The sequence below is a fragment of the Anticarsia gemmatalis genome, chromosome 1 (genome assembly GCF_050436995.1).
Source record: "Anticarsia gemmatalis isolate Benzon Research Colony breed Stoneville strain chromosome 1, ilAntGemm2 primary, whole genome shotgun sequence".
In the NCBI taxonomy this organism is placed as follows: domain Eukaryota; kingdom Metazoa; phylum Arthropoda; class Insecta; order Lepidoptera; family Erebidae; genus Anticarsia; species Anticarsia gemmatalis.
The window spans coordinates 4,088,556-4,116,047 of NC_134745.1; the positions used below are offsets into that span (position 1 = coordinate 4,088,556).

The window sequence follows — 27,492 nt, forward strand, 5'->3', positions numbered from 1 at the left end:
ATAATTTTATTATGATCTTTTCAATAAATATAATAAGAATTAATCCACAGTTATAAATATATATCACAGCTGAATTGGTTAAAATTTCTAAAAAAATAGAAAATGAAGTTTCAAATTAAAGGACAAAATATACACCTAAATTATTATTTAGACGACGTTAAAAACGTTTTAATTTGCGTTATGTTTTTGCAGTTATTTAATGTTTTTTAGGTAGATATTAATATTTAAACATAGTTTACTACAATTAAATTTAAAAAATAAGGTGTTGCCTAACTACAGTATAGGTAATAACTAAATTTTTGGCTGTAATTATGTAGATTAGTATATTTAGTCATCAATCAGTTTAGTTTCACAGTTTAGCGACATAACGTGTTTATTATTATTTCATTGACATTTGTTGACATTTATCGACCGACGTCACCACATGAGGGTCGTCAGATTCTCTTCGTTTTATCATTTTTAATTTGGTTGGTACTTACTATATATACTAATTTAGCTTATAGACAGTGCACGTGATGCTTTCACTCTGGACGTACGCTTAAATTAGGTTTCATTTATATAACTTTTAAATTTGTTGGTTATAGCTATACACCTCCGGTGCTTGATAAATCGGCCAAATGGCACCAGCGGCAACTGCGGTTAAGCCTAAGCCCGAAGATGACCCTACCGGCATCAGGGCAGTACTCCTCGGACCCCCAGGATCCGGCAAAGGTACTCAGGTAAGACATAAGTGATCTTTGACCTTTAGCACTTACAGTTAATTTATTATTCTATAGTCTGTATAAAAAAAAATCAACATTTACAGGTACCTTTGATTTGTAGGGTTAGGTATAATTTCGTATATATTTTTATTAATGCATTTAGTTTTACAAGTTGTTTGATCAACTTTTAAATGCTGTTGCAGGCTCCACTTCTAAAAGAAAAATATTGTGTGTGCCACTTATCCACTGGCGATATGCTTCGCGGAGAAGTTGCGTCAGGCTCTGAGCTGGGACGCAGACTCAAGAAGGTCATGGATGAGGGCAAGCTGGTATCAGATGAGATGGTTGTAGACATGATTGACAAGAATCTCGATCAGCCTGAATGTAAAAATGGATTTCTTCTAGATGGCTTTCCTAGAACTGTTGTCCAAGCAGAGAAGGTAAGTAATTTTGGAGTGTTTTTACATAACTTGCATCTAATCACATAGAATGTAAGTCTGTTTTACTATCATTTTTATCTTTTTGATTTATCACAAGATACCTACAAGTGTTAATTACTTTTATCAATCTCCATGTAAAAACAACAGTTTTGGATATTATGTATATATAAACTTTTTGCTTACTTGAACATTTCTTTATTACAGTTGGATGACTTATTGGCTAAAAGAAAAACTGAACTTGATGCTGTCATCGAGTTTGGCATTCAGGACAGCCTCCTAGTACGCAGGATTACAGGAAGATTGATTCATCCGTCCAGTGGACGTAGTTATCATGAAGAGTTCCACCCACCCAAGAAACCCATGACTGATGATGTAACTGGAGAACCCTTAGTGAAAAGGTCTGATGACAATGTTGATGCCTTGAAGAAGCGCCTAGCTACATATCATGCACAAACTGTACCTCTTGTGGATTATTACATGAGGAAAGGTCTCCACTGGAGAGTAGATGCTGCAAGTCCTGCAGAGCAGGTTTTCAGTAAGATTGACAACATCTTCAAAAGTAGAATCTTTAGCAGGGAAAGAGCGGCCCAGTAACTTAGTATTATAAGAAAATGTTTTGTACAAATCTTATTTCCATATTGCAGTTTTTTGATAACTGTCATTGTTTTGTTATGCTACTGTGAAACTTATACCTATTTTAGAGAATATTTTTCTTGAACAAATACAGTGGACTGGAATCATGGATATACTTGTTTGATTAATTGCTCTTGTGCAATATAGCTTTTTATCAAGTGTAAACCAAAACTTTAGTGCTCTATCTATTGCTTAACTACTTACCTAAATTGATAAGAATTTATGTAGTTTACATAATAGTGATAAGACTGTTTCTTTAATTTAGATGTAAATGTTATAAACAAGCTCATTGGTACTACTAGCCTATAGGACATTAGGTTATGATGCAATGAAAACACTTTTGGGTTTGAGAAATTTATTTCCATTAACATAGTGGTTCAGACGCGTCACTTCACAGTTATTCAAGATAATAAGCTCGAAGAAAGGCTAAATTCATACATAGTACCAAATAAGTAGAGATACCACAAGCCATCATAATAATATATGGTTATAATAGAATCCATTTTCATTTGGGTATTCTGGATAATATGACTAACGATTTTTTTAGGTTGAATATCTTAGATTTATGAGTAATAGTGGTATATAAACATCAAACATTCCTTTAATATTAGTAGATACAATAATTGCAAAGATTGAATGATAAGACTATTATAAGTACTTTTTTCTTTTATATATTTCGTACAGGTACAAAAGTAGCATCATGATACATATTAGATAACTACCCATCGTCTGTTTGATCATTGCTTTGATGATCATCATTAGGTGTTACACAAATTCTCTTCCTTGACGAAACAAAATAAGAGAAAATGATTAATCTGCAATCAGTTTCTCGTACTCTGTTAGTTAAGCCGGCGGGCTTTATGAAGAAGTTTGATTTATAGCGACTAAACTTTCTGTAACCTATACGATTAAGGTATATCGAACATTTTCATTTACTATTGTAACATCGGAGTTATTCTATATCATAGGTAAACTGTATTTTTCTAAATGCTACTCTAAGATCTTTTCTATCTATTACGTAGTTACAAAATAATTTAGAAACTGCTATATCTTGTGAGGTCATGACAACTTGTCGGAATAGTATTAATGTGCACAAAAAACAACGACGGGAAAGCAGAATATAATAGTGATGAAGAATAAATGGTCGACCAGACATCCGACAAAAGTATCCTGGTGGAAGTTCCAGTTAACTATTGAGTTCAATACTACCTGGACCCCTTCCACTTGCTCCAGTTTCTCTAGTATTCAATGTAATGAAAATAAATTGGATACGACCCAACTCGCTTATTGTTCATAATTGGTTTTTGTGCACGCTACATAATGTATAGTCTACTCTACGTCGATATAAAGATAGTATAAAATGTTGTTACTTACTGTAATGTGTCGAACCGGGAGAGAATTCTCAATACCATGCTACAACTATCTACTCTAGTGATCCGTAACACGAACATGAAATTTCTAAAAGTATTCAGTACAGGGTTCCCTATTTCATTTGTTTTAAGTCATGTGTATATAACCATGTAACTTTAATGATGGTGTAAAATTCTGTATTATCAAAAGTGTTAACATCAAATAATACCACGTCGTAGTTTGATTTGATAAAATAGGAAACCCTGCTACTCTAGTTATTATAGGTACAACATTATTATTTGAGGTTCAATCTATTCTAGTTACAAATAGGAGTAGGTAAATTATAGTTAAAACTTTTATAAAATTCATCACTGGATATTTCACAGCCGTTTATAACATTTGCACTTTTAATAGCTTGAAATGTCCTATATATTTTACCAAGGGAATATTTTAAAAGTGATAGGTACAGTTAAAACTTAAATACATATACACGAATTAGCTGTGGACTTGAACAATGTCCAATAAATACACAGGTATTTTCCAAATACACCACAATAATAGCTCTAAATTAAGAATACATATTGTGGCTAGTGTATAACATTACCTATCTATTTTTAAAAGTTTTACTTTTAATTAAATTAAGGAAGCCTGTTACAACTCCAGTTCTATTTTTCCAATTACTAGATTCGTTCAGCGATAATTTCAGGGCTAAGTGAAATTTTGCTACACCGAATGTTAAGTAGTCATGTGGGTATTCTAATGAATGTTTGAATTTGGAGTAATGAGAATGGTAATAAGCAACATAAAGGAATGAAATAAAACACAAAATAAAAGGACCGATTCAGTGTATTTGTGATCATTTTCAATAAGTATAAACGTAATTTTATACAAAAGAACATTATACAATTCGTAGGATGACTTTACATAATACAACGATAAGACACAGTTACTGTGGCGAAACAAGTGTAAAATATTATGATGTATAATTCAAAAACAAGCAATGAAACTTCATGATATGCTAATTAAATTGATAGTAAGTATATGAATTTACGCGATCATAACAAATAATTCACGCCGACTAGCTAAACACATTATAATGTAATACTCAAAGTAGTACATTTGTCATTAAATTTTATTTTGATATTTCAACGCGTGTTTAATGACCAATGGTAGAAATATACTGAGATATGACGATAACAAATGATATGAAAACGATCGATTGTATAAACTAGATGTGGCTCGCCACTGATGAAACATTGTTTAAAAAGACACCAAGTCCCTAAGCGGGGAAGTGTACCAACTACAAGGTTCTGTCATGGAAAATTGAGACGTAAACACGAATGAACACCGAAAGCTCAACTATCATCAAATAAATAACTACAGTTAAAAAAATAAACGTAGATTATATACAGAAATGATACGATACCAGTCACAGCTACTTAACAACGTCCTACGCCACTATATATAGCTTTGGATAATCGTAACGACAACACGTTTATGGCTAAAACTAATTTACAATAAAGCTTTTTAGAACAACATTTACATACAATGAAAAATATTAACAAGTGGGGTTCCGGGGTGTTCGCTACTGGTGCTGGGAAACATCTTTAATATATCTACACCCTTCTCGACGTTCGAACTGAACACGATCACGAAGAAGACTATCTGAGGCACTTCGTTTATACAAAATATTTCCAGGTTATTTGACGGACAGGTCCTTCAACCATACTCTCGTTAACCGAGTGGGCGGTCGGACACGTGGGAGGACAACGCTAACGATCTGTCGGTGTATGTAGCCGACACGTGGGAGTAGGGCGGCGTAACCAACTGCGGTTTGTGACAGTCACAGTACAGTGTACAGCGCACGGTACCGCACAGTGCTCGCTGCACGGCACTGTACCGCGCGCCGCTCAGTGCTCGTGCAGGCGGTCGTGCGAGCGCGACGACGAGCGCGACGTCTTGCGCTGGTCCAGGTACGCCGCCGGGGCCCAGCCCTCGCCGTGGCCGCCTGGAATATACACGACAAAGTTTAAAAAATATGCTTTATCAAAACACATTTACGTAACATACATATTGATAGTCAGCATTTCTGTATGAAAATAATTAATTTTTGGTGGGTCGTCCGTTGTTAACTATTTTAAAGCCGGTGAAGGGATGATAAAGTGTATACAGTACGTACCGGCGAGCCGCACGTACCACCAGCCGGCGCAGCCGACCTTGAGCAGCTCGGCGTGCTGGCCCTCCCGCAGCGACACCTCGCTGGGCCCCACCGCCGTGTAGTCCGACAGCGCCACCAGCGCACACCCCACCGCCTGTACCACACACATGACTCTATACACGACGCTCTCTACTTCATTCCTCCTTTGATACTGTTACTGTTCCTACTGTGATGTTACAGAGTTTAAAGAACACGAGCGAACGACCGTTAGGCTCTATATCGAAAAGTAACCCTTAATAATATTTAAATGATTTACTGATACGGTTTTGCTCGTGTTACTTAACAGACTCTGAGAGTAAAGATGTAAGTATGAATTTTTGTTTTCCCAATCTAGTTTTAATCGGTTGATTTGTTTAAATCTTAATTTTAATTATAGGATATGTTTATGTGTATTGTGTACTGTATCTCTAGCAGTAGAATGAAATTGTAGCGTTTGTAGTAAACACACCATTCACCCTGTACATCGAGACATGCATTCCTTCACCATTGGCCAAACTGAGCTTAGTCTTATTGACGACAAATACCTAGTAACGAAATTGTGTAGGACTAGGTATTTGTCGCAATCCGACTCAGCTCTCAAAACACAAACATGCATTAAAGTTAAAATAATGCAAAAAGTATCCTTTTTGCACTTCCATCTATTAGTTTGGCGTTTCACCAGACCATGCATGTTAGTAAAGCAATTTGTTAGAATATAACATCGAATAGTCTCTATGTTTATCGTTGTTATGTAAATAGTAGTTATAGATTGATAATACCACATAAATTATAGTTACATAAGATATTTAAGAAGATAGATATAACATAACGTTAATAGTTGTTTCTTATAATATATTTTACATATATATTTAGTTATAGATAGTATTCAAGTAAAATATAGGTCACACTAAACACTTAGATAATATTGTGTTGATCGTTTCACGTCCAGAAGTCCAGTAGATACCAGTGCAAAATATCGGAAACTTTAGTCATCAATGATAATATTATGGGCATTCAACATCTCACAAAAGTAAACAGGTAACATTCAAAGTGCGTGGGATAACGACATCTATCTGTAGATAAGTAATAAATTGTGAAAATATTTTTGCAGCTTACCAGTGATCCAATAATATTTTGTTTATTTTTATCTTTTAAATCTAGACAGCGCGGGTAGGACGTTAATAAATTAATGAATGCTGAATTTTCATAATATGGATCATTGACCATATAGATATTGTTTAATTAATACTTAGACTGTGTCACACTCAAGTAAAACGAAAACATTTTAAGCTAGATTGCACGTCCAAAGCGGTGGTCAGTGAATGATGCAAGCTGTGATGCCGTGCTGAGCGGTGTCCGATCACGGTTAATATCTTCTTATCTTCGTTTCGTACACTCAGTTATATATTAAATTTATATTTACAACAATCAATAAACTAAAAGTAAGTAGAATAAGATTCGCTCACATTATAGATATTATAACCACGGAAGACTGCACTAAGTTTGGTGCCTACCTTATTTGGTGCAGATAATTAATTTCGGAATTGATATCAAGCGAATATATTTACGTAACATAGAATAAGGAAGATATATTATAATGATAAGTATTATATAATATACAGTGTGTGGCCGCTAAATGTTTCATGATATTGTAATACAAAGATAAAAATAATAATATTCATCGACATTGATGTAGATATAACATTTATCGAAGCAAGCGCATATTGAACATAAAAACCAATAAGCACACTGACAATGAGTGACATAACAAACAAAACATGACTTACACGATAGTTAATGTTCAGCGAATACAACCGAAATATCCACGTTCTCTTTGGTTAGATATTTTAAGCTTTGGATATAAACTCAGTCTCTTTTCATTATGTACAAAGCCTCTACTTGGCTGTATGCTCGTAAACGTTTATTATATTCAGTACTGTGACACGTAAAACGTGGATGTGGCTTGTGCGGAGCCCGCCACAGAAAAGAACTGTACCATTCTGTGTATGGTACCGTTGAGACCGACGGCCTCCGTCACCTGTTGAACAACACAACTTAGAGCATGGCGGCCATTTCATCAGCACGGCGCTCGACAAGATGGCGCATGGCGTCCTTGCAGAGCCTGCTAAGTATATGTACAGATTGTACAGTCGTACACCTCCAAAGATCGAGTGGTCAGTAACTGGTGAGGTGCCACGTGGACCGTGCACAACTAAATTCATAAATTCTCTGTGCTAGTGTGGCTAAATTATTATTTAATAAAAGGAACTAAAAGCGATGATGGCTAACTTAATTTATTATGCTGTGAGGGCGTGAAACCTATTGGACTAGGATAGGACGTTATGAGAATTTAATACATCGAGAATTTGTAGTATTTACATGTCTAAATCTAATTAAGCAGATACTGCAAATTCTCTAGCGATGCGAATTTCTGCCACCGTTTGGACCCAGCGTCGGGACCCCGTATCCTCGACTCGTTAGAATGTATTCGGGAAGCATCATGTGCGTGGGGTTGCCAGCGTAGTCATGCGCTACCCGTGACTATTCAGCCCGCATTCCTTTAAAAATACACTTTACACTTACATAAAGAGTGGGTTTCACTTCACTCAACACTGCAAACCCAAAATTAGTCGGCATTAATTTTAGTGACCCACGTTTTAGTAAAGCTACCCCGACAGTAAGCGTTACTACAGTCTTATGTTAGTAGACATTTCGACCTGACTAACATTTTAATCGGAATTAGAGATAAGGAACATAAATCGTCAAGTAAGCACACTTTATACCAACAGATTCGAGATGATCTCAAATGAAAAATAATCCTACAGAGATACTTCTAGTTTAAACGGGTAGTTATATTATTTATTTATTAATATTTAGACACAATAACGAAAAATGTTACTTTCGATCACTTCCGAATATCGATCGACTGAGAAAATAGTTGGCTTAAAAAGTGAAACCGAGACTGTGACATTTTTTGCGACACTCAGTCGAGCAAACTCGGAGGTCGGCCAGGTAAGGCGAGCAGGTCGGGTGCGGCGCGACATACCGGCGGCTGGTCGGGCTCGTCGTCGTCGTCGTCGGAGGGGTCGGTGGACCAGCACGGCTCGTCGTGGGTGTCGCACGACGCCGTGCGCGTGGGGTTGGCGGGCGCCGCCACCGGCCGCGAGCTCTGCGTGCCCGGCGGGCCCAGGTCCCACGAACTCGTTTGGATTAACGTCCTGCGAAATCGAGCGACGTGTGTCGCGTTTAATATATTTTCGAGGTTCATTCATCACAAAATGGGCGATCCCATCGAAATCGCAGAATTACTGCTAAAGGAAACGACAGAGGAATTGGAACTTGCAATCCTCCACGTTAGTCGAGTACAATACAGATCGGATAATAAACGTGTAACTTATTAAACAACATAGTTGTAGGAGGGAAGGTCCGTACCGGTGCTGCTTCTCGTACTGGCGCACGCGCTCGCCCTTGAGCTCGTTGAGCTGGTCGAGCAGCACGCGCTTGATGCGCTCCACCCAGGCGCGCTTGACGTCGGCGCTGGCGGCCGTGAGCGTGTGCACCTCGGCGCGGCCCTGGCGCCACACCTCGAACTTGCGCACGTCGCCCTTCACCGACTCCGTCAGACCGATCTGCGACATCTGACACACCACACGAGACCGGTATTATTTCCACGTATTTGCCAAATACAAAAAAACAAACATAAATACCTATGTGCACATTCCGTATTACTTATGCTATCTTTAAATTGATTACGTCATCTATTTTAATCATTGCTCGGACTGCTTATTATATAGACGGCGTTTTTTCCTTTAGCGTATTTAACAATATTTCTAAGTACGAAGCATATAACCACAAATGTGTATATTAGCTTACCTGTAGGTCATGTTTGAAGTGGTAGGTGGCTTTATTATGACTATTCTTGGTGGCCGGCTTGCAGAACAGCATGGCCTTTTCGTAGAGAAATATGTGTCGTCTGCGCGGTCGTATCCGTAGTCGCAGGTCCCGCTTGTTCTCCGACACCACCAGGAATGAACCCTGCATTAACAGCTCGCCTTGCTGACTTAGATCCAGCTGGAATATATTAAAAGTACATAAAGTTACTAATGATCAGAAGAATTTAGAAAAAGAACTATACAATTATAGACTTAATCAATAACGATAGGTATCTGTATGAATTAATTAAACTTCACATATACTTCGCCATCTGAGAAGGATTTTATTGACCTACTTTTTTCTTCGAAAGTGTCAAACAACTTTGATACTAGGTAACCCACTACATCTATTCTGTATTGATTATATCGATCTGGAAGAGTACTATAGCCTCAGAATCAAATTAAGATAAGATCATCGTTATCTAGAACATGTGGTCTCACGCCATTAGATACAGAAACACATATTTCTAAATGGTCGGTGAAACTATGGTGAAATCAGCTTTTTATTGCCCACTTTCAGATATGTTATTTTTAAAACACGTAGTGCAATTGGCATAAAACATGAAACTGTAATAGTTAAGCGAGGCTGAATTTTCAGTTGCCGTGACGGTTATTGATAATGGCTGCAATTGAAAACCAATCGAGTTATAATCACATCGCATGTAAGTAAATGCGAACTTGAATATATCAAGAGTTAATCATTCTATTATGATAGCTGTATGATGCATGCTTCGATTTTGTTGTGGTATTATTAGTAGTACTCGTTATTCTCAAGAGGGCTGACTGAATGACATAAGATTTCAATAAATCATTATTGAAATCTTATGTCACGCTTAATAACCAACAAAAACAATATTCGGGTGGGTTAGAATTGCAAATTCTAAATCATCTAGCAATTTAGCTAAGTTAACGTTTAAATAAATAATGATATATTATCATATCGTTGCATTGCAAACATTAAAAAAACAATATGAATAGACTAACGTTTAGAAAGATCATATCTAGTTGAAATCAAAATTAGATTCAATATGAACACCCGGAAAGGCGACAATTGCAAAGCGCTGTACTTACAGGGACGCCGGTAATGGCTATCTGATGCATGGAGTCGTTGACACACTTGAGCACGACGAGCATGCAGTCCAACGCCTGCTGGAGCTTTGTCGTCATTGAACCGCATTCACTATACCGTAGCAAGTCCTGTCGAATAAACAACATATTTGTATTTACACATGCCATGTTTAAAATTAGATCGCACTGTATTAAATAACCGTTCCAAATGAAATTTCCACGGCTATTGGATAAGTTTAGTTTGACCGATACGCTAGATAAAGATTCAGTTAATGTATAAAAACAACTGTTAAAATCTATTTGATTTACTATTCGAAACTGACATTGAAATTCTGACTAAGAAAAGATGAAATAGGGGCTAAAACTTTCATCAAAAACGGACAACGGTAGTCTCTCCGTTTTAACTGACATCGCGCTATTTTTACGGTGACTATAATATGCTTGTAAGTTGCTGTTGGGTATACCTTTAACAAGAGCTGGTACTTGGTGATTCTTTGCACAGGCTTGAGCAGATAGGCGGCGAGTGGCAGTTTGTGTCCGAGGCGCAGCTGGCACGCCTGCAGGAACAGGTGCGTGTCCACCAGCGTCTCGCGCAGCCGCTCCGAGCGCGGGATGTTCTGGCAGTAGTAGCTGTATAGCCGGAAGAACGTCTCCCGCTGCCAAATATCACATGTACTTATGAAACACACATCACAACCTTGATTCTTAGCTTGCGCAGAAAGTGGATGATTCGATTATATCAAACAGAAAAGTGAGCCTTAAGTAACTGCATTTCAAGTGGAGCATAACCACGCTAAATTAAAAATATGCTTAGTGGTGCAAAATATTATAAACACCTATTTTTTTGCATTGAAGTTAATACTTAGTTGATACACTATTATTAATTCTGTTGTAAGTATGTAAGGTATCACATTCTTATGTCAAGATAAAGTGTATTTTGTGTTCTTAACTTAGACAAAATTAAATACAAACTTGTTGGCAATTGTGAAAGGACAACCGAAACTTGCAAACGAAAGGTTGTAGGAAGCAGACCGAGCGTGGCTCCTTGAAATAGGCTTGTATTGAGCAACTCAGGAAACCGATAACAATTGCAAGGCTTAACATTTTAATATACGGATGTTACTAACTACGCTTCGCATGGAAACAGTATATATGCACAAAAAACAACCCACCTTTTCAACGAAACATAAGGCGACCAATTCTGTTGCAGATATTGACTTTTCTAGATCCTTTAGGAATATGTCCTGGTGGAATGTGAATAGTTCATGTAAATTGCCGAATAACACGTCCGCCTGTCCCACTAGAGCTGAAGGCAGTAAGTGCTGATTTTCTGGCTTTTCGATTTCTTCTTTGTAGCCCTGGAATTACATAAATAGTTGAAGTGTTATTGTAATAAAAATGCGTTTGACGTAATAATACCGGTAGTGTAAGAATGTACCGAGGTAAAAAGTGAAGAACAGTGACTAATCGTCTCACACCAATCTTGCAAACGTTTATCGTAGTCCTTGTAAATTGTTTCTAGACATTTACATTCTGAACGCGTCAAACTATTGTTAATCTTCCAAAACTTTGTTTTTCTTTTTAAATTCTGTAGCGTCGATGTCCAATTGCTAAATGTCTGGTTACGATTTAAGCTTTGTGTTTTTCTTTTGTCAAAACTATTGTGTTGATATTTCCGGGCGTATGGATAACTATAGTGGTTATTACTAGACGGTTTTAAGCATTTGTTTGCTTTACGACAAGACAAGGTAGAGTGTAAGCTTCGAACGTAGCTATCGGTATTACTCTCACGACACATTGTTGATCCCTTTTTACTATTAGTGCAGTGAGAATCTGAACAATGATCTTTTACTGTATGATTCCACTCCTTCATTATCCTCTTATAATCTTTCAAAATGTTTGTTAGAATGTCAGTAGAATCTTTACTACTGTCCATAGTATTTCGTAGTTCAGTACAGCTAGATGATTTATATTGAGAATCTTTGGACGCAGCTGAGCTTGTTAAGTATTCGGGAGTTGACACGTGAACATCTGGTTCGGTACAACCGTAAAGAGGATTCTTAACCAATTCCGGTGCATCAACTATTGTGGGTGCTGTCGTAGTAAGAGACTCTGCAGTAGTATCTTCTGTGGTGGATGCAGTGACCGCATCGGAATCCGGTAAATATATTATTTTCTCTTCAGTTTTTTCAGAGTATTCGTATCCAGGCAGTGATTTACCGTAAAAGAAATTTCCAGTAAACGGCTCCATACGCACTGGTTTAATATTACACGGATTATATTTAACACGGCTATTTTTTCCCACATCGCTCACTGATTTCTTGCACTTCTTATTACGAATATTTCCTCTCTCAAACAAAGATATTTGGTTTGTGTAGTCACTAAAGAGCGTAGAGTCGGATGCAGATCTTCTCAAACGTTTTTTCTTACGTGCCGTCACCACCACGCTATCATTTTTTCTATAGTACCACGAGTAAGAAGTGCCAACACTGAGATTCGCGGAAGATTTATGGAGGTCGTATTTTCCATATTTCATGGTGCAGAGAGTCGCCAAGTGTAACAAGCGACTGAGAGACTGCACTGGCGTGCAGTTGGCAAATGAGTACCATGCATTGCGTTCCGCTCGATGGCCTGACGCAGTCGGTTGCGTGCGGTGCATCCAATGCACCAGTTAAACGTACTGAGCCACTTTGTCCGTGAGCGCTAGGCGGCTGGAGGAGACGTAGCACCACACACACAAGTAGCACACGCACTACAAACATGATGGTTGTGACATATATAATTTTCAGAGCGCAGCGATGGCATGGAGATATGCATGCATTTTATTGGAACTAATCTTCCGTGACACACACAATGGTCGTCTTGCTTGATCTAATTGAAATTATATTTGTAAATAATAAATCATTTGCTTGACCTCATTCGTTCAAATGACGACCGTAATTTGTTTAAAGTTAGACAGTCGGAACTGGAATTTTGGTGAAATGTTATAAAGCAACTTTCACAAATCGATACATCGTTGGATATAAACTGTAAAGTCCGAGCAGATGTGATAAAACGCATGATTACTACGATAAATTTAACGTAGTTTTTACACCTAGTTGTAAAAGAGTATGAGACATCATAATAATAACATAGTCAGTATTTTTTCATACTGAGCAGAGGCATCACCCTACGTGGTCCTGTGGAGAAAGGCGTTTGCTTTCGCTTCTTATACCAATTCTGACATTATATTTGAATATTAAGAGAGTTCGTACGACAGGTTAACGGTCTCGTTTTTATATATAAACATTTTGGCGCGTGACGTCACGCGATCCAAGTGTGTGTATCCGCTTGAATAAAATGAGCTGCATCCTTCATCGCAAAAAATGTTCAAATGATTTGCCAGCTGTGGTGGAGTTCCGCATCCTTTAGGAGCGTGTTTTTGTTAATGTTCAGGGTCAGATCACGCAAAATCTGTAGATCAGTGTGCTGTACACTTTACTGATATGTTGCGAATTAGTGAAGAATCGCGCAAATTGATGATGTTAATGATTTGACGATCTCGCTAAGCTGGATGATTAATTAATTTTTTTATGAGTGTCTCTTTTGAGAGAAGCTAGTGTTCGATGTAGCTTATAATAGCTAGATTATAACTTACTGAGAGTATTGAGCCAAGTTCCTGCACGTAGACTCGCTCGGTCTGCATCAGCTCGGCGAGGACGTGACCGCGCCGCGACCGCCGCGCCTCCGCATCCTCTCCACCGGAACTCTCTGAGCCTCCCGATGTCTCCATCTGTTGAATATTATTACTATTTACACATCTCGTTTATATCATTCAGATGTAGAATTGTATTTATAGTTATACCCTACGGATCATTTCATACAACTTCGTCATCCCAACAGAATTTTACCTACATTGATTTGTTTTATTTACAAGTAGTCACTACCGCATTGTTCTTACCTGCGAAAGCCCCATAAAACTAATTTTATTTTACTTGTAAATTAAGAAATTGTATCCTACTGTTAAGCGGCGATATGTTTGAGTTTTAGTGAATTAATAAATTTTGTAAAAAATATTATCAGTTTATGTTGTGATGTCTGACATGTTTTATTGTTGAGTAATTGACAGCTTACTTTTTTTTAAATTTAAAATCATAAAGCAAGGTTTTCGCTGATATTCCTATAGGTAAGTATGGTAAGATTATCTATAGCTGTACATAATATTATCACATACACAGATCGATTTTTGGTCTATTAACATAGGAGTAGATATCAAATTAAACTAGATACTTTTATACTACGTTTTCTTACTACAAACTAATCAAATATTACTTTGATTCAATTTAGATAAAAACATTAAGTATTCATTTACCTACTGTACATTGTAGAGTTAAGAAATTAGAGACAAAGTTGCCCATTCGGATAAAAAACCTAATTTGAAATCGTGTACGAGACTCACATTACAATTATTGTGTGAAGAAAGTAGAATAAATACAGGTAACAGCTACTACTGATAAGAATAAAACTACCTAATGGCCCTATTTTTTAGTACAGTAGCACAATGTTCTACCGAGATAGTAAACATGCAAATAAAACGGTTTGTAACTACTGAGCAATAAAACAAAATATTACTCAGCTTTTAACAATACAGTACATACAAATTACAGTTAAGAGAAGAGGTAACAAACCGTACATATTTATTTCTATAGTGGATGCTATTATTCAAATATAACTTACGGGTTTATGTTGTTCTGAAAAATCTTTAACAATCTTATATCCTGTTTTGAGCATAACATTTAACGTATCCATACTTAACGATCAACAAAAATCACAAAAATAAACACACTTCACTGAGATCGAGCACTAATTAAGTTGTCCAGTGCACAGTCTGTTTAAAAACAATTTTAAGCGCAATCAGTTTGTTGAACGCCAAAACCGAGCACATGGTGTCTGTTAAATGTGTGTAAGAATAAGGAACTGATGGCACTGGGACGGGATGAGAAGGGGCCGCGGGAATACGTTGGAACCGTAAAAAAAAGTTGTTGCCTCCACTTTTGTACAGTGAAACCGGCACGCTAGTTGCTCCACTTTATTTATACGGCAATAAAAGGGACATCGTTGACTAGTAGTATAAAAAGCTAGTCAACAAACGCGGCCCACTTCAGTTTGATTTATTTAATTAAAATTAAATGTCACACATTAAGAGATGCAAAGTGATAATTTCTTTCGAAAGAGCCGATTTAAATAACACGTGTTATTTATAAAATTTAGAGAGACTATAAGGAAATACGTATAAAGTATTGAGAACTGTGGCTGAATGGACGGTGAAAAGTAGTATGTATTTCGTCGGTTTTGCAACACTACAGACAGAATTTTATGTCTTACGAAAGCATTCGTTTTACAAATACAAGAAGGTTAACAGACGGTTGACTGTCTATAAAAGAATAGACTCTGCTTGTGACTTCGCTTGCTTGATTTCGAAAACGTAACATGGCATTTCTGAAACTGTGTTAATGTTGTGCCTCATTTCATAAATAATGTGATAAAGCGAGATTGTTTCATAGATTTTACCTAATGTATATCATTAACTTCTTAACATTTGTCTATTTTTGCAACCGTGTGTGTGCAATTAATGCAATATTTTTGTAATTGAGTGAATAAAATATTTTCAAAACAATAAAGCATTTTTACTTAATTTAGGACTTATTGAGACGAAGTGGAGCAGTATTCGTTCTGGCATCAGTAGAACGGTAATAAAGGGCGGCGTGCAGTTACGTGCGCCGGGCATCACTACACCAAGCACGTTGTATGAACAGCCGGTCTATATATGTGTGTGTGTTTGTCTCTACACGTTTGCCATGGTGTTTGTGGAGCACCACCACCTGCCAACATTTTCTTAGTTCTAAGGGTCTCTACGTTTTAGTATTCAACGCTATTGATCTGAAATATTCAAAACGAGGTGTATTGTATACTGTTTTTATCTCGCTTCTCAGAAACATCTGTGAGTTTTCTTTTGTTTCTTTAAGGGAACGGACATGGGTTTGAGCACGTGCTTAATGTTGGTGGGAACATTTATTTATATTGAATGGATAATTCGGAATCGAATGGACAATCGATTGGGTCTTTAGATTTTCATTTACAGGTTCAATACTAGGTTTGGACACTATTTTTGAAAAATAAGATACTGGATAGGATAGTTAAGCAAATGGACGGAGGACGCTCTTCCACGTATCCTGTATTAGTAGAGTAGGTACTGCAGTATCAACTAAGCGGGCGGTTCTCTGGTCTCTACATAGAGCTATTTTTACTTTAACTTCATAAAATTGTTTGTAAGGGGCAAACAGCAACTTCTAACTAGGGTTGTAATCGTTTAGTAACTAAACGAGTTTATTACCTACCATGACAAATATCAAATACTTTTTATTGTTTCATACGTAGTCGTATTTTTAAAATGTCAGAATCGTTACGTTCAACTTTCGCGTGAAAAGTCAAGGCGTTTTTAAGCCATTACTGTTTACGGCAATTATAACTTAACACTAGGGGCTTGTTGTGACCGTAGTTGAAACGAACGTTAGGAACGATTTATTAACAAACTCTGTAATATTTAAATATTTTACTTCTTTTTCGGTTTCCTTATGATATGGTGATCGATGCATTGAACATATAACGAGTGCATATACAAATATGTCGGCTTTATTAATCCATGACCCTCGACAGTAAATGCACTTGAACTGATTGACCATATTATGCGTTCAATTGCCGCGCGGCGGGTGCGCGCGCGCCGCTGTGATTCATTGAAACGGTTCACTGCTACTAACATGTGTTCATGTAAAACTGGTTGACTAGCGAATATCGGCTTTATCAAGCATGAAAATAAATGTAAAACCCTAGTAACAATAAAATGTGTTGGTAAATAGATAGTTTCAGTAAATCTCTTGGAAAGGATGCGCAAAAGACCTGCTCGGTGCACCCGACATTATGATTCTAAATGGTTGACCATATAGGTAATAAAATTACCTTTCTCACAAACCGACCAGACTCAAATAGAAAGGGATCGTTTGTACGTTGAAAAGGTATTGATGTTTATTGTTATTATATCAAATGTTCGTATGAATGCAACTGGAATACAAATTAGGTATAAGAACAATATTAAAGTGAAAGTTTGATTTATAAGGAGTGTTATAATAGCAATATTGTATTTTGAGTTAATGATGAGGTTTCTGACTATGCCGTTGTGGTATCCAGACTTAAACCATTAACACTATAAGTTTAGTTTCACCGTGTATGTAGCAGCATGCGTGGGTTTTAAGCTCTATCTCCATACTAAGTGAAACTGTTACAGACAATATTATAACGGGTCTTAAAAGCTTACGGTCACTCTAATAGTCTAGTCTTAACGGCCCATAATAAAGTTCAGTATTCAGTTTAAGAGTTTTAACTTAAGGAATTTTCGGATCATTATGGGACATTCTAACTAATTAGTGATAAAAAGTAGTGTACAGTGCACATTTTAGTTATTTATCAGTCTCATTTATTGTGTCTGTCTGCCTGTCTTTCACTTCCGCGACATGTAAGAATCAGGATTGATCGCAGTGTTCAAAAATTTGCTTATTAAATAATAATTATTGACAAAATCAAATAATGATTAATGATGATTGCTTGTTTATATTTTTCGAGTGAGTTCTGTAATTAAAAAAATATGTAAATTCTCTTTTATGTCAAAGGTTAAATGCGATATATTTTCATATTTGTCAGCACAAATAAAACGTAAGTATAATATGCTTTACTGAAAAAATTAAGCTATTAAGCGATTTAAAAAAGCGAAATGGTTAAAGGGTGTTGAAGTAGCGAGATTTTCTTCGTTTCGTAGTTGTTAACCCACGTTTTTATTGTCTTTTTACTTCAACCAGATGAACAAGTTACACGATAGTCGAGATGTGAAATTGTGTTTTTTAATAATCCCAGGAATAACAGTTGCGCAACTGCGTAATATAACTGGAACATGCTCCCGTTACCGCGACCGTTACTGTAATCACTGTTATATGAAACTCATTTCACTTTAGTGGAAATTAATAAATCAACTATATTGACGATTTTCATAACAAATATTTTCATGACTTAACGACTGATAGTAATTACGTTATCCAGACTGGATCCAACATACGTTATAAAACGGAACGAAAAGTTTAGTAGAGTTGATCTATGCCATTAGAAAGATTTTCCCAATATAAAACATAAGCATAATTTTGAACACGCTGTGAACGAAGTGCGTCTGTGTCAATAAACAGCTGAAATTAACAACATAATCATTCAAAAATAATCATCGGTAAGTTCCCACACTTGTTGCACCATGCACTGTCCTGAATGTGGAAGACATTATGTAAAGACAGAAAGGTATAGAGCCTTGTGGGCAAGGTATGCGGCTGGTGAAGTATACAACAATAAGATTTTAGAACATCTGTGAGTTCTGTGATCCGCAAGCCTAAACAGCTGACTGTAGACTATCTGTTACAGCTACAATTTTTTTTAAGTACATATATATATATATATTCGCTTAGCCTTTGTTCCAAACTATGTTGGAGTCGGCTTCCAGTCTCACCGGATGCAGCTGGATACCAGTGTTTTACATGGAGCGACTGCCTATCTGACCTCCACAACCCAATTACTTGGGTATTAACACGATACCCTTCGGTAGGACTGGTTGTCAGACTTTCAAGCTTCTGACTACTGTTAACGACTGTCAAAGATCTTCGAAAATGACAGCCGGGACCCACAATTTAACGTGCCTTCCGAAACACGGAGGAACTCGATATGTATAAGATGGTCACCCATCCACGGAACAACCTCGGCAAGCGTAGCTTAACCTCAGAGATCGATCCGTGCGGCTGTTGTAAACTAAGCCACGAGTACATAGAATTCTTAAATATAATCTAGATTATTCTAGATACATCGCGTACGGCAATGCTCTCTACTAAGTTGTCGGATTAAAGATACTTCTTCTAATACCTAACCCTAAGATGATAATAGGAAAACAAAAAAAAAATCATAATAATTGTAAAATATCTACTTCATTGACCTTGCACTTTGCTAAAATGCTTCGAACATTGCAAATTTAATATAGAGTATTTGAAAGAAATATCCTTCTTACTTTAAGACTATAGCATTAAATTGATTTTGTACGATAAATGTGACTTAAATGTATTGTCGTGTTTCGCAAAATTACTATAATAAATCTTTGCATCTCAAAGGAATGGGTACAAAGTGAAATACACGTTCTATTACCTTGAGGTCATTTGTTATTAGTGAATAAATTAAATTACTTGCCAACAGCCTATTGAAGGTATGAACCAACTACCATGATTAAGTAGGCCGATGAGATATTAGGAAATATATTTACTTAATATAGCAAGTATCGATTAAGTGACTCTATATTATACAAGTAGTCATATAATATTATTAGATAACAGACTAATTATTACAAAAACCTATTGCAGTTTTTTTTCTGTGTCTAATAAATCAATGATCATGTTATTAATCGATTGCTCATATAATTATATTTAAATAAATGCAGATTCTGTCAAGGCAATCATTTGTTATAATTATAGTTTTAAAGTTGTTAATAAATGGATTATAAAAAGACAACATACTTATAAATATTGACTTATTTTTTCATTTTGACATATTTTAAAGGCAGATTTAGCCAAATAATATCTCGCATGTAACTCAGCCGAAAAGTGAGCTCTAAGTAATTTATGAAAGTAACTTAGTGCGTAACATTACTCCATTTTATCATAATAGAATGTATAAACATGAGATAGTGGAGGATAAATAACAGATTACTCAGTAATAATATAGCAGAGGACACAGTGTCGTGTGAGAAAATGTTAATGAACAGGAATCTCGTATGTCCGTTTAGTTGGAAGAATGTGCAGATACCGTTAAGTCACACGATATTGAGATTAATATGTAATTGCATGTGTTAGGAACTTACTTCCATCCGCAAAAGATGAGAATTTTGATTAAAGTTTATGTAAACACGACATGTTTGTTTATAGGTGACATAGAGTTTTCTAGCGCAATTCTGTAGAGTGTGTACTGTCGAGTATCGAGAGTTTGACATATAAATTGCACTACCAAAATAGTTCTTACGGAGCCCGGTAGAGGCGCTAAACAGATTTTCGTATAAAAAAAAATCATTTTAGCTAGCTGGTTGTCGGCAGTCGATTAGTAGTGATCTAGCTAGAGTAAAAGCGACGTTTAGTATATTTTTATGCCACGGGTTAATCACAATTATAACACAATGTGTATACACTGAACACACTCACTGGCGGGGGTTGACTAAATTTCCATGAGAGTTCTTCCACCACCTGAGCCCATCCTACTCGGTAGCTCTTGATCCTAGGGTAACGGCACCCAGCCGTCGATCTTATCTCCACCTCCACCACGGGAGGCGGAGGTATCGGCGTTCTCGAGAGAGACTTCCACACTCCCATTGTGTCTGTTAACGTCACTTCTATATTCGCCACTACACTGCCACTATTAACAGGTCCTGGTGGTCCCAAAGCCGTCATTGCAGACATACGTTAAACGTTGTCATTGTCACAAAAACCGAAGCACAGTCTTCTCATGTTCATAGAGCTTCTGACACTTTAAATTTCGTTCATGATTTGTCTTGTAATAATTATAAACAAACATGTGACAACAGTCGAGAACGATAAATAGTAATGATATAATTTTGTATATACTTAAATTGTGTCATTTATAATGGGGTCGAAGTGTATTTTTCCGGCAACGTTTGATGATAATAGTTTAGTTGAACGTCTGTTGCAAGTGAAATTGTTTAACTTAGAGTTAATTTGTTCACAAATGACATGATAATGTATGTAATTCTTTGTTTCTTAGAGCTTTTTGAAAGTCGATGAAGTGAAAACTATCACTGGTCATCCTAGTCAGTATCTAGAAATGTGAAAGTATTTGTTGGTTTTCAATCGTGCCCATTATTAGATAATCCTACGAAAGATGTGAAATATTGTGTTAAAATAATAATTTTTGAGTCGAATAAGGATATTGAAATACATAATTATGTAGAAATATGCGTTGAGCTTGTAGGCTGGTAATTTAGAATATTAATAATGAAATATGTGTATGCATTAGGGGAATTCCATAAGAATAATGTGACCATACAATGATGCGACCATATTCTAAAGTTGATGGATAACTGCTACAAAATTTAAACAAGTTCTCATGACGGTATACGGATGATTGAATCGAAACTGTCGAAAACGTATTTCATTGACCCGGATGATAATCGCAGCGGAGTGTTCGGCTCGTTCGTACCGTTCCGCGACTATGTTTTTGTTAGTCTCGATCACGGAGCAATCAAAACAACCGGTCTCGCGGAAACAAGCCAGGAAGTGGGACAACACCGTAGAAACTCGAAACTTTACATGCACACCGACATACAGACGACCTTCAGATTTGAATAAAAAGAAATGCTAACGACCGATATCTAACACTCTCTACATTGGTAGAGTCGATATCGCTGTCGTTAAATTAAACAGTTTAAACATAGCTTATGACATTATTTAAACACAAATGATTTGTTACTGTTTGCTTTGTAAACGAGCCTAAATCAGGAAATGTATATGCATTATGCATATTATAAAATGGTACGTATTTTATAAGTCGTAAAGTATAGTTTACGTGTTGGCTTATTCTACTAATAGTAAAATATTAATTAGTAATTACTTCCACCTATTGAGTGAGTGTAAAATATATAAATTACAAGTAGCACTTTCATGATACCAAAGAAATAACATTTCTTATTACCCCTCATTTATTAAACGCCTCATCAACATCCATAAACGTTACCACACAAAGTTATGGTCATTACACAATAATTTTAGAAACGTTGATTTCCAAATATTTTAAACGGTATACTCTATCATCGGAGTCGTCTGAATACATAAAACATAGGATATGATCATAATGTACCACGGAAGTACAGTTACGTCATGAGTGAATGATACAAGATGATGCTTGTAAGTAGTTTGAACTGTGACCTAAAACGTGACACCTACGATATACTTTCACGGTATGTACGCTTCATGTCTATGAATCTCGTTAGTTAAAATTGTAATAAATTATTCGCAGCGAATTCGAGACAGCAACAAGTACAGTTTTTATTTTTTAAAATAATTTGTAAAACAAACAAAGCAAAAGCAATACTACAATAATATCATAAAATAATAGTCTAACACTAAGTATTTGTTGGCGACGATGATTATAAAAGTATTGATTTAAATAAAACTTGTGAGTAGTGAGTCACAGCAGGCGTGAGTCATGGAAAACGTATGATCCCACTGGGAACAACCCACTAATCGTAACTGAATCCTGTATCACGTCTTCTCTACAGGATATGTTATACAATGATACTGAGTGACGCGACGGTACTTGATTGCTCGTCTGTCTGGCTGTCAGTAATAAATAAGATTTTATTATTAAGAAGTTAATAGAGAAAAACGTAAACTAAATTCGCTATGCAAGTATTACAGGGCTTTTAAAATCTAATTTAATAAAACAAATCAATAACGCCAATTTCGACACTGCTGTAATAGAAGGAAAATTATAGTCAATGGTCGTAGATTACGTTGAAGGATGTTACCTAAAAATGATGAAAGAAAATATTTCTGGGCTATGCAATTAAGTAATTATACGCACTTGTATTACATCCATTAGTAAATGAAAAACTTATAGGTAGAACCACTGGAAACAAGTTCGACATGTTTTTGCTCCTGTACTCAACTTCGAGAGCGTAATCAATACCTTCATGCGTGCTACCACGACAATTATGCTAAACCTGACTTTAAGAAAGTGGTTGTTACATGCATACAGGCATACAGTCACCGTAAGTACTCGCGGACAGAGCTATCTGTAATCGTGTCTCCAAAATGTGTAAATCGTAACCCGGGACTTGTTAGAAAGGAAAAGTAATTTGTCCAAACATGTTTCAAATAGCGATAAGATAAAATAAGAAGACCAACTTACGCGACTAATGTATTTCCGGGTGACACATTGTACAAGTAAAAAGTTCTCACATCACTACTCACGTAGGTACTTTCTACGGTCAATTGAAAAATTACTGGTAGACATGCTTTTGTCATTTATACAGTTGCTTTCAGTCGTTAGTGCTAAACGCGTACATGATGCGTGCATTAGCGGTGAAGGTTTTGCTGGTGTCGAGTGCCATATCCGTTAAAGCTCCAACGTTTCTAGCGAGGGAAATAGCGTCATATACCATACGTCTAAAAACTTGCGGTACACCAACGTATGGATTTAGTCCCGTTAGCTTCATGACAACAATGGAATTGATTCTGTGAAAAGCGACGCACCTCTAGGCTCTAATAGGCTCATGTAACGCTATAAACAGTAATGGTCGGGAACTCATTATTAATTCACATAAGAATTTATGTCGCTTGCTGCAGAAAGATCAAATTAATTCACGAAAGTCGTCATTTACGAGTTACGACTCTCAGCAATAAAGTGCAACGGTAACTTGATCGCACAAGTACTGAGCGACGTAGCGAGTATTTAATTGTGGGACGATTTATTGGAAAGCATTCAACCTTGACTGAACTCGTGACCTTTAATTTCAGGAAGCATAAAATAAAGCTGCACAATACTTATGCTCAAAACTCGTGGCCTGGTCAGATGTTTAGCGAAAAGTGAAAATAGTTATAGAGGCACGGCCGAGTGATATATGCGTTTATACTGATTATACAAAATAAAATGTTGAAGTCGAAGCCCAGAAGTCGAATAAGTTTACTTTCACTTGGTCCGACATATTCCGTTACTAGTGAGAAATCGAAGCTTGCAATTAAACCACGACGAACTGGACGTGTAATTTGTGTAATTGACGAGTTTTAATCACAGGAAACGATACGATTGTGGAATTGCTTTTACACATGAAAAATGTATCTTAAATTTTCTCGACGAAGATAATAAAAAATTGTGGCACAGATCTTAAATTTAGAAATTCTTATTCTGGGTATTGACGCGCATTGGTCGTCGAATAAAGTTATTGCTTGCGTCTCTCTCTAACTCTAAATCCATCATATTTCTTTAACATATTAAGTTATGAACCGGCTGATTACAAACCAATCCATTGACTGACTCTAATAAAATATAAAACTTAAAATAAAGGCAGGGAGATAAAAGCTCAGCGAGCTCATAAAAATGTGCAAGACGCTGCTAAGAAATAATTTTTAACCACAAACCGCATCCCTGACAGCCTAGTTGAAACAAGTTCAACCGCGGGCGGATGAGATGGGAGGGAGGCTGGCTATCTCGTAAAGTGCGCCTGAAAGGGCAACGCCCGAGCACATGTAAACAAAAACAATTTTAAACTCCAGAAATAGTGCTGCCATTAATCATGAGAACAAAATAGTTTTGATAGTGTCTAATGTGCATTTAAGGGCCTTATTCTAAAATAATGCAATCATTTTAATTATTTCGTAGAGCAAGAATACGAATACGTTGCCTGTTTTTTAACAGCCAATGCCCAATACGAATTTATCACGCTGGAGCACGATAAGGAACAGATAAATAAAGTTTTGGTTTGGGTGTAATCCCTGATTCAAATACTAAAGTTAAATACTCAAAAATCTGCGCAATTATTTATTATTATCTCTCCGAATAATGTCAAGGCATAACTACATATGTATATTTATCAATTTGCCATTGCGGAAATTCAGTACAAAATGTGATACTAAATAAACATACTATATTATTCTACAATGTATAAGTTAGTAATATGAACTCAATATAAATCTTATACTATATTATTATTATCCTTTGGGATTCCTGAAACAATTAGTCGGTAACGTTATCGAGGTCGTCTGGTCGTCGTATAATTGCGGAATATTTTAATAGAATAATGTGTACTTAGCGTTATGTACTTTGCTTTAGCTTATTTCGGATACGTTTAAAATAAAAATGTGTAAGATACCGGTAGTGGGCGTTATCTGTAAAGCTATGTGTTAATGGCGGTGCGTGTTTGTTCCTCAAACATGCAGTTAGCGCCTCTGTGCACGTTAAACACCTCTTTGTTTGCTGAGTTGGGGCATACTAAGCTAACATTGAAGGTCGTCATCTTGTTAACATGATCACATTAACCGTATTTAAGCATTATTGACTCTTTTTTGTTCTAACATTGGTTAGATAACAAATAATTGAATTACGTATAAACAAAATCATAAGAAAGTTTAGAAATTGTTCACATTTAGCTGTATGCAGATCAGATGCGAATAAATTAATTAATATTTTTATTAGAATGCTCTAGATACATGGCACACCCCGTATTGACAAACACGATTCATTACAAACATTTACTTTCACACTGTCATAGGTAATCACATAAAGGAATAGTACGCAATATCTAGCACTTCTTTCTAATTAAACACTATAAAATATAACTTTGTAACTAAATACATAGTAACTATAAGTCGATCACACGCGTAGAGACAACGACGAATTAAGGAAAACTAACGAGTTTTATTCAATCGAGAGTTAAAATTATTATATTGTTAGCTTTCCTCATACTTTATACAAACGCATATTTGTATTTTGTTTTAACCTACATAGGTTTAATCTATAATGTCAAATAATGTGGGTGTGTACCGATTCTTGCAAGCTTCATTATCCAAACGAAGGGATAGTGTAAATGAGAATAGTATTAATATAATTTTTATCTAAATAAATAAAATATTAATTTGACTTCCCTCTTAGTAAAATAAAATAATTAGAGCAAACCAGGAATTATAATTAATACTACCAATGAGCAACGACTCGTTAATAAATAAAATATAAAAATCTCGTGGCAGACTGTATATTCTTCTACGATACAAAATCGCGTGAGTTATCCAATACAGAGAACGTGAAAGGCCAAGATATGGTAATGTGGTTATTAGAAATCGGAAAACGACGAGCGCGTACCGTTTTGAAGTCTTCTGACACGAGACCACCGGAACAAGGTGCTCTACTGTTACAGCTCTACCGACGAAAATTATGTGAAAACACGTTATTCTTCTCAATTAGCCCATTTGACACAATTTTATTTCTTTTTTTTTTATATTGCGATTTCTTTTTTGATTTTCGCAACTCTCATTCGTATGCTTTTTGGAGTTATTTATTATGTCATAAATTATAAAGAACGCGCAGATTTTGTTATTCAATTTTTTTTCAAGCGTTACAAAGTTAGCAAGCAGTTGTATTACGGTAGTCGGTAACTTATGATGTCACAGAGCTTTGTTTTGTCTTTCACATTGAATCATCTTATTTAAGTCTTACGGTTGTACAAATGGTATACAAACAATGCACTGTACACTTTCAAAACATTACTTGTAGTCGTGTATTGAACAAATAATAACAAGTGACTCTTGTGACCGGTATCATCGAGAGTCTATATCTCCGCTTACACGTTTCTTTACACTCGATAGATAACATAGGCGTTAAAAATTGTACCATAAAGTTATAAATGATGCGTATCGGGAAGAACCGTATTAGTTGGTCGTAGCGAATTACAATTTGTCGTATTAGGGCGTTCATAAGTTGATTGCCGTGGTCAAATCAGAAAAGAATGTTACATGACCGCCTTAATCACTGAGAAAGAGTAGAGACAATGTGAAAATTGCCACTTCGCAGTGTAATTAGAATTATTAGATTTTATCAAGACATATATTATTATGTACTTGAGTTTATCGTAAGTAATGTGTATGTATATGCAATAATAATATATAGTTTGATTATAACAATTTACCAACTAAGTACATTTCTGTATAAACAAATTATAAGTGGTCGAACGAAATATACAATTTGAAAAAAGTAGGCCAACCGTGTTGACTTTAGATTGAATACAGTAAATAGTCCTTAATGGGGCTGATCGTATATATAAATTGGGCATAACGATTACTATTTCATAATGAGTCACACCAGCACATCAAAATATGACTATTACACATACTGCATTTAATTTGTGTACTTATGCTGATAATAATAGTTTTTGTTTTATCAAAATCGGATCAAAATTACCGAAGTTACAGCGTTATAAAGTTTCACTGCTTTTTTAAATTTGCGTTGCTTCGCGCGCTATGCGCTGACGTCACGACGCAACAGACACGCTTGTTCGACAGCGG

General features: G+C 36.1%; 2 protein-coding genes across 12 annotated transcripts in view; one reads left to right on the forward strand and one right to left on the reverse strand.

The window, feature by feature from the left end:
* The first annotated feature begins 323 nt into the window (after positions 1 to 323).
* Positions 324 to 1,885, forward strand: Ak2 (Adenylate kinase 2). Its single transcript, XM_076113403.1, has 4 exons — positions 324 to 467; positions 585 to 719; positions 905 to 1,141; positions 1,346 to 1,885. Exons 2-4 carry the CDS (start codon positions 618 to 620, stop codon positions 1,733 to 1,735), a joined length of 729 nt encoding a protein of 242 aa, XP_075969518.1. The 5' UTR covers positions 324 to 467; positions 585 to 617; the 3' UTR covers positions 1,736 to 1,885.
* A 3,016-nt stretch (positions 1,886 to 4,901) lies between these two features.
* The window catches only part of LOC142972305 (guanine nucleotide exchange factor DBS-like), a 76,421-nt gene continuing 53,830 nt past the window's right edge, over positions 4,902 to 27,492 (reverse strand). For 7 of the 11 annotated variants that reach the window (XM_076113298.1, XM_076113334.1, XM_076113344.1 and 4 more), the window contains exons 12-20: positions 13,959 to 14,093; positions 11,494 to 11,679; positions 10,786 to 10,977; positions 10,325 to 10,450; positions 9,195 to 9,392; positions 8,754 to 8,959; positions 8,368 to 8,539; positions 5,304 to 5,436; positions 4,902 to 5,132 (exon numbers count right to left, since the gene is read on the reverse strand). In XM_076113298.1, the coding sequence (XP_075969413.1) occupies positions 5,035 to 5,132; positions 5,304 to 5,436; positions 8,368 to 8,539; positions 8,754 to 8,959; positions 9,195 to 9,392; positions 10,325 to 10,450; positions 10,786 to 10,977; positions 11,494 to 11,679; positions 13,959 to 14,093 (1,446 nt within the window). In that variant the 3' untranslated portion in view covers positions 4,902 to 5,034. Of the gene's footprint in view, positions 5,133 to 5,303; positions 5,437 to 7,108; positions 7,360 to 7,904; positions 7,934 to 8,367; positions 8,540 to 8,753; positions 8,960 to 9,194; positions 9,393 to 10,324; positions 10,451 to 10,785; positions 10,978 to 11,493; positions 11,680 to 11,759; positions 13,007 to 13,958; positions 14,094 to 27,492 lie in introns of those variants that run through there. The other 4 variants (XR_012959452.1, XM_076113377.1, XR_012959449.1 and 1 more) reach the window with 4 other exon arrangements.

Bases quoted from the DNA above. Each gene is read 5' to 3' on its own strand.
- Ak2 (XM_076113403.1), top strand. From the start codon at position 618: ATGGCACCAGCGGCAACTGCGGTTAAGCCTAAGCCCGAAGATGACCCT. The intron at 720-904 runs GTAAGACATAAG...ATGCTGTTGCAG, and splicing joins GATCCGGCAAAGGTACTCAG to GCTCCACTTCTAAAAGAAAA. The intron at 1,142-1,345 runs GTAAGTAATTTT...TCTTTATTACAG, and splicing joins CTGTTGTCCAAGCAGAGAAG to TTGGATGACTTATTGGCTAA.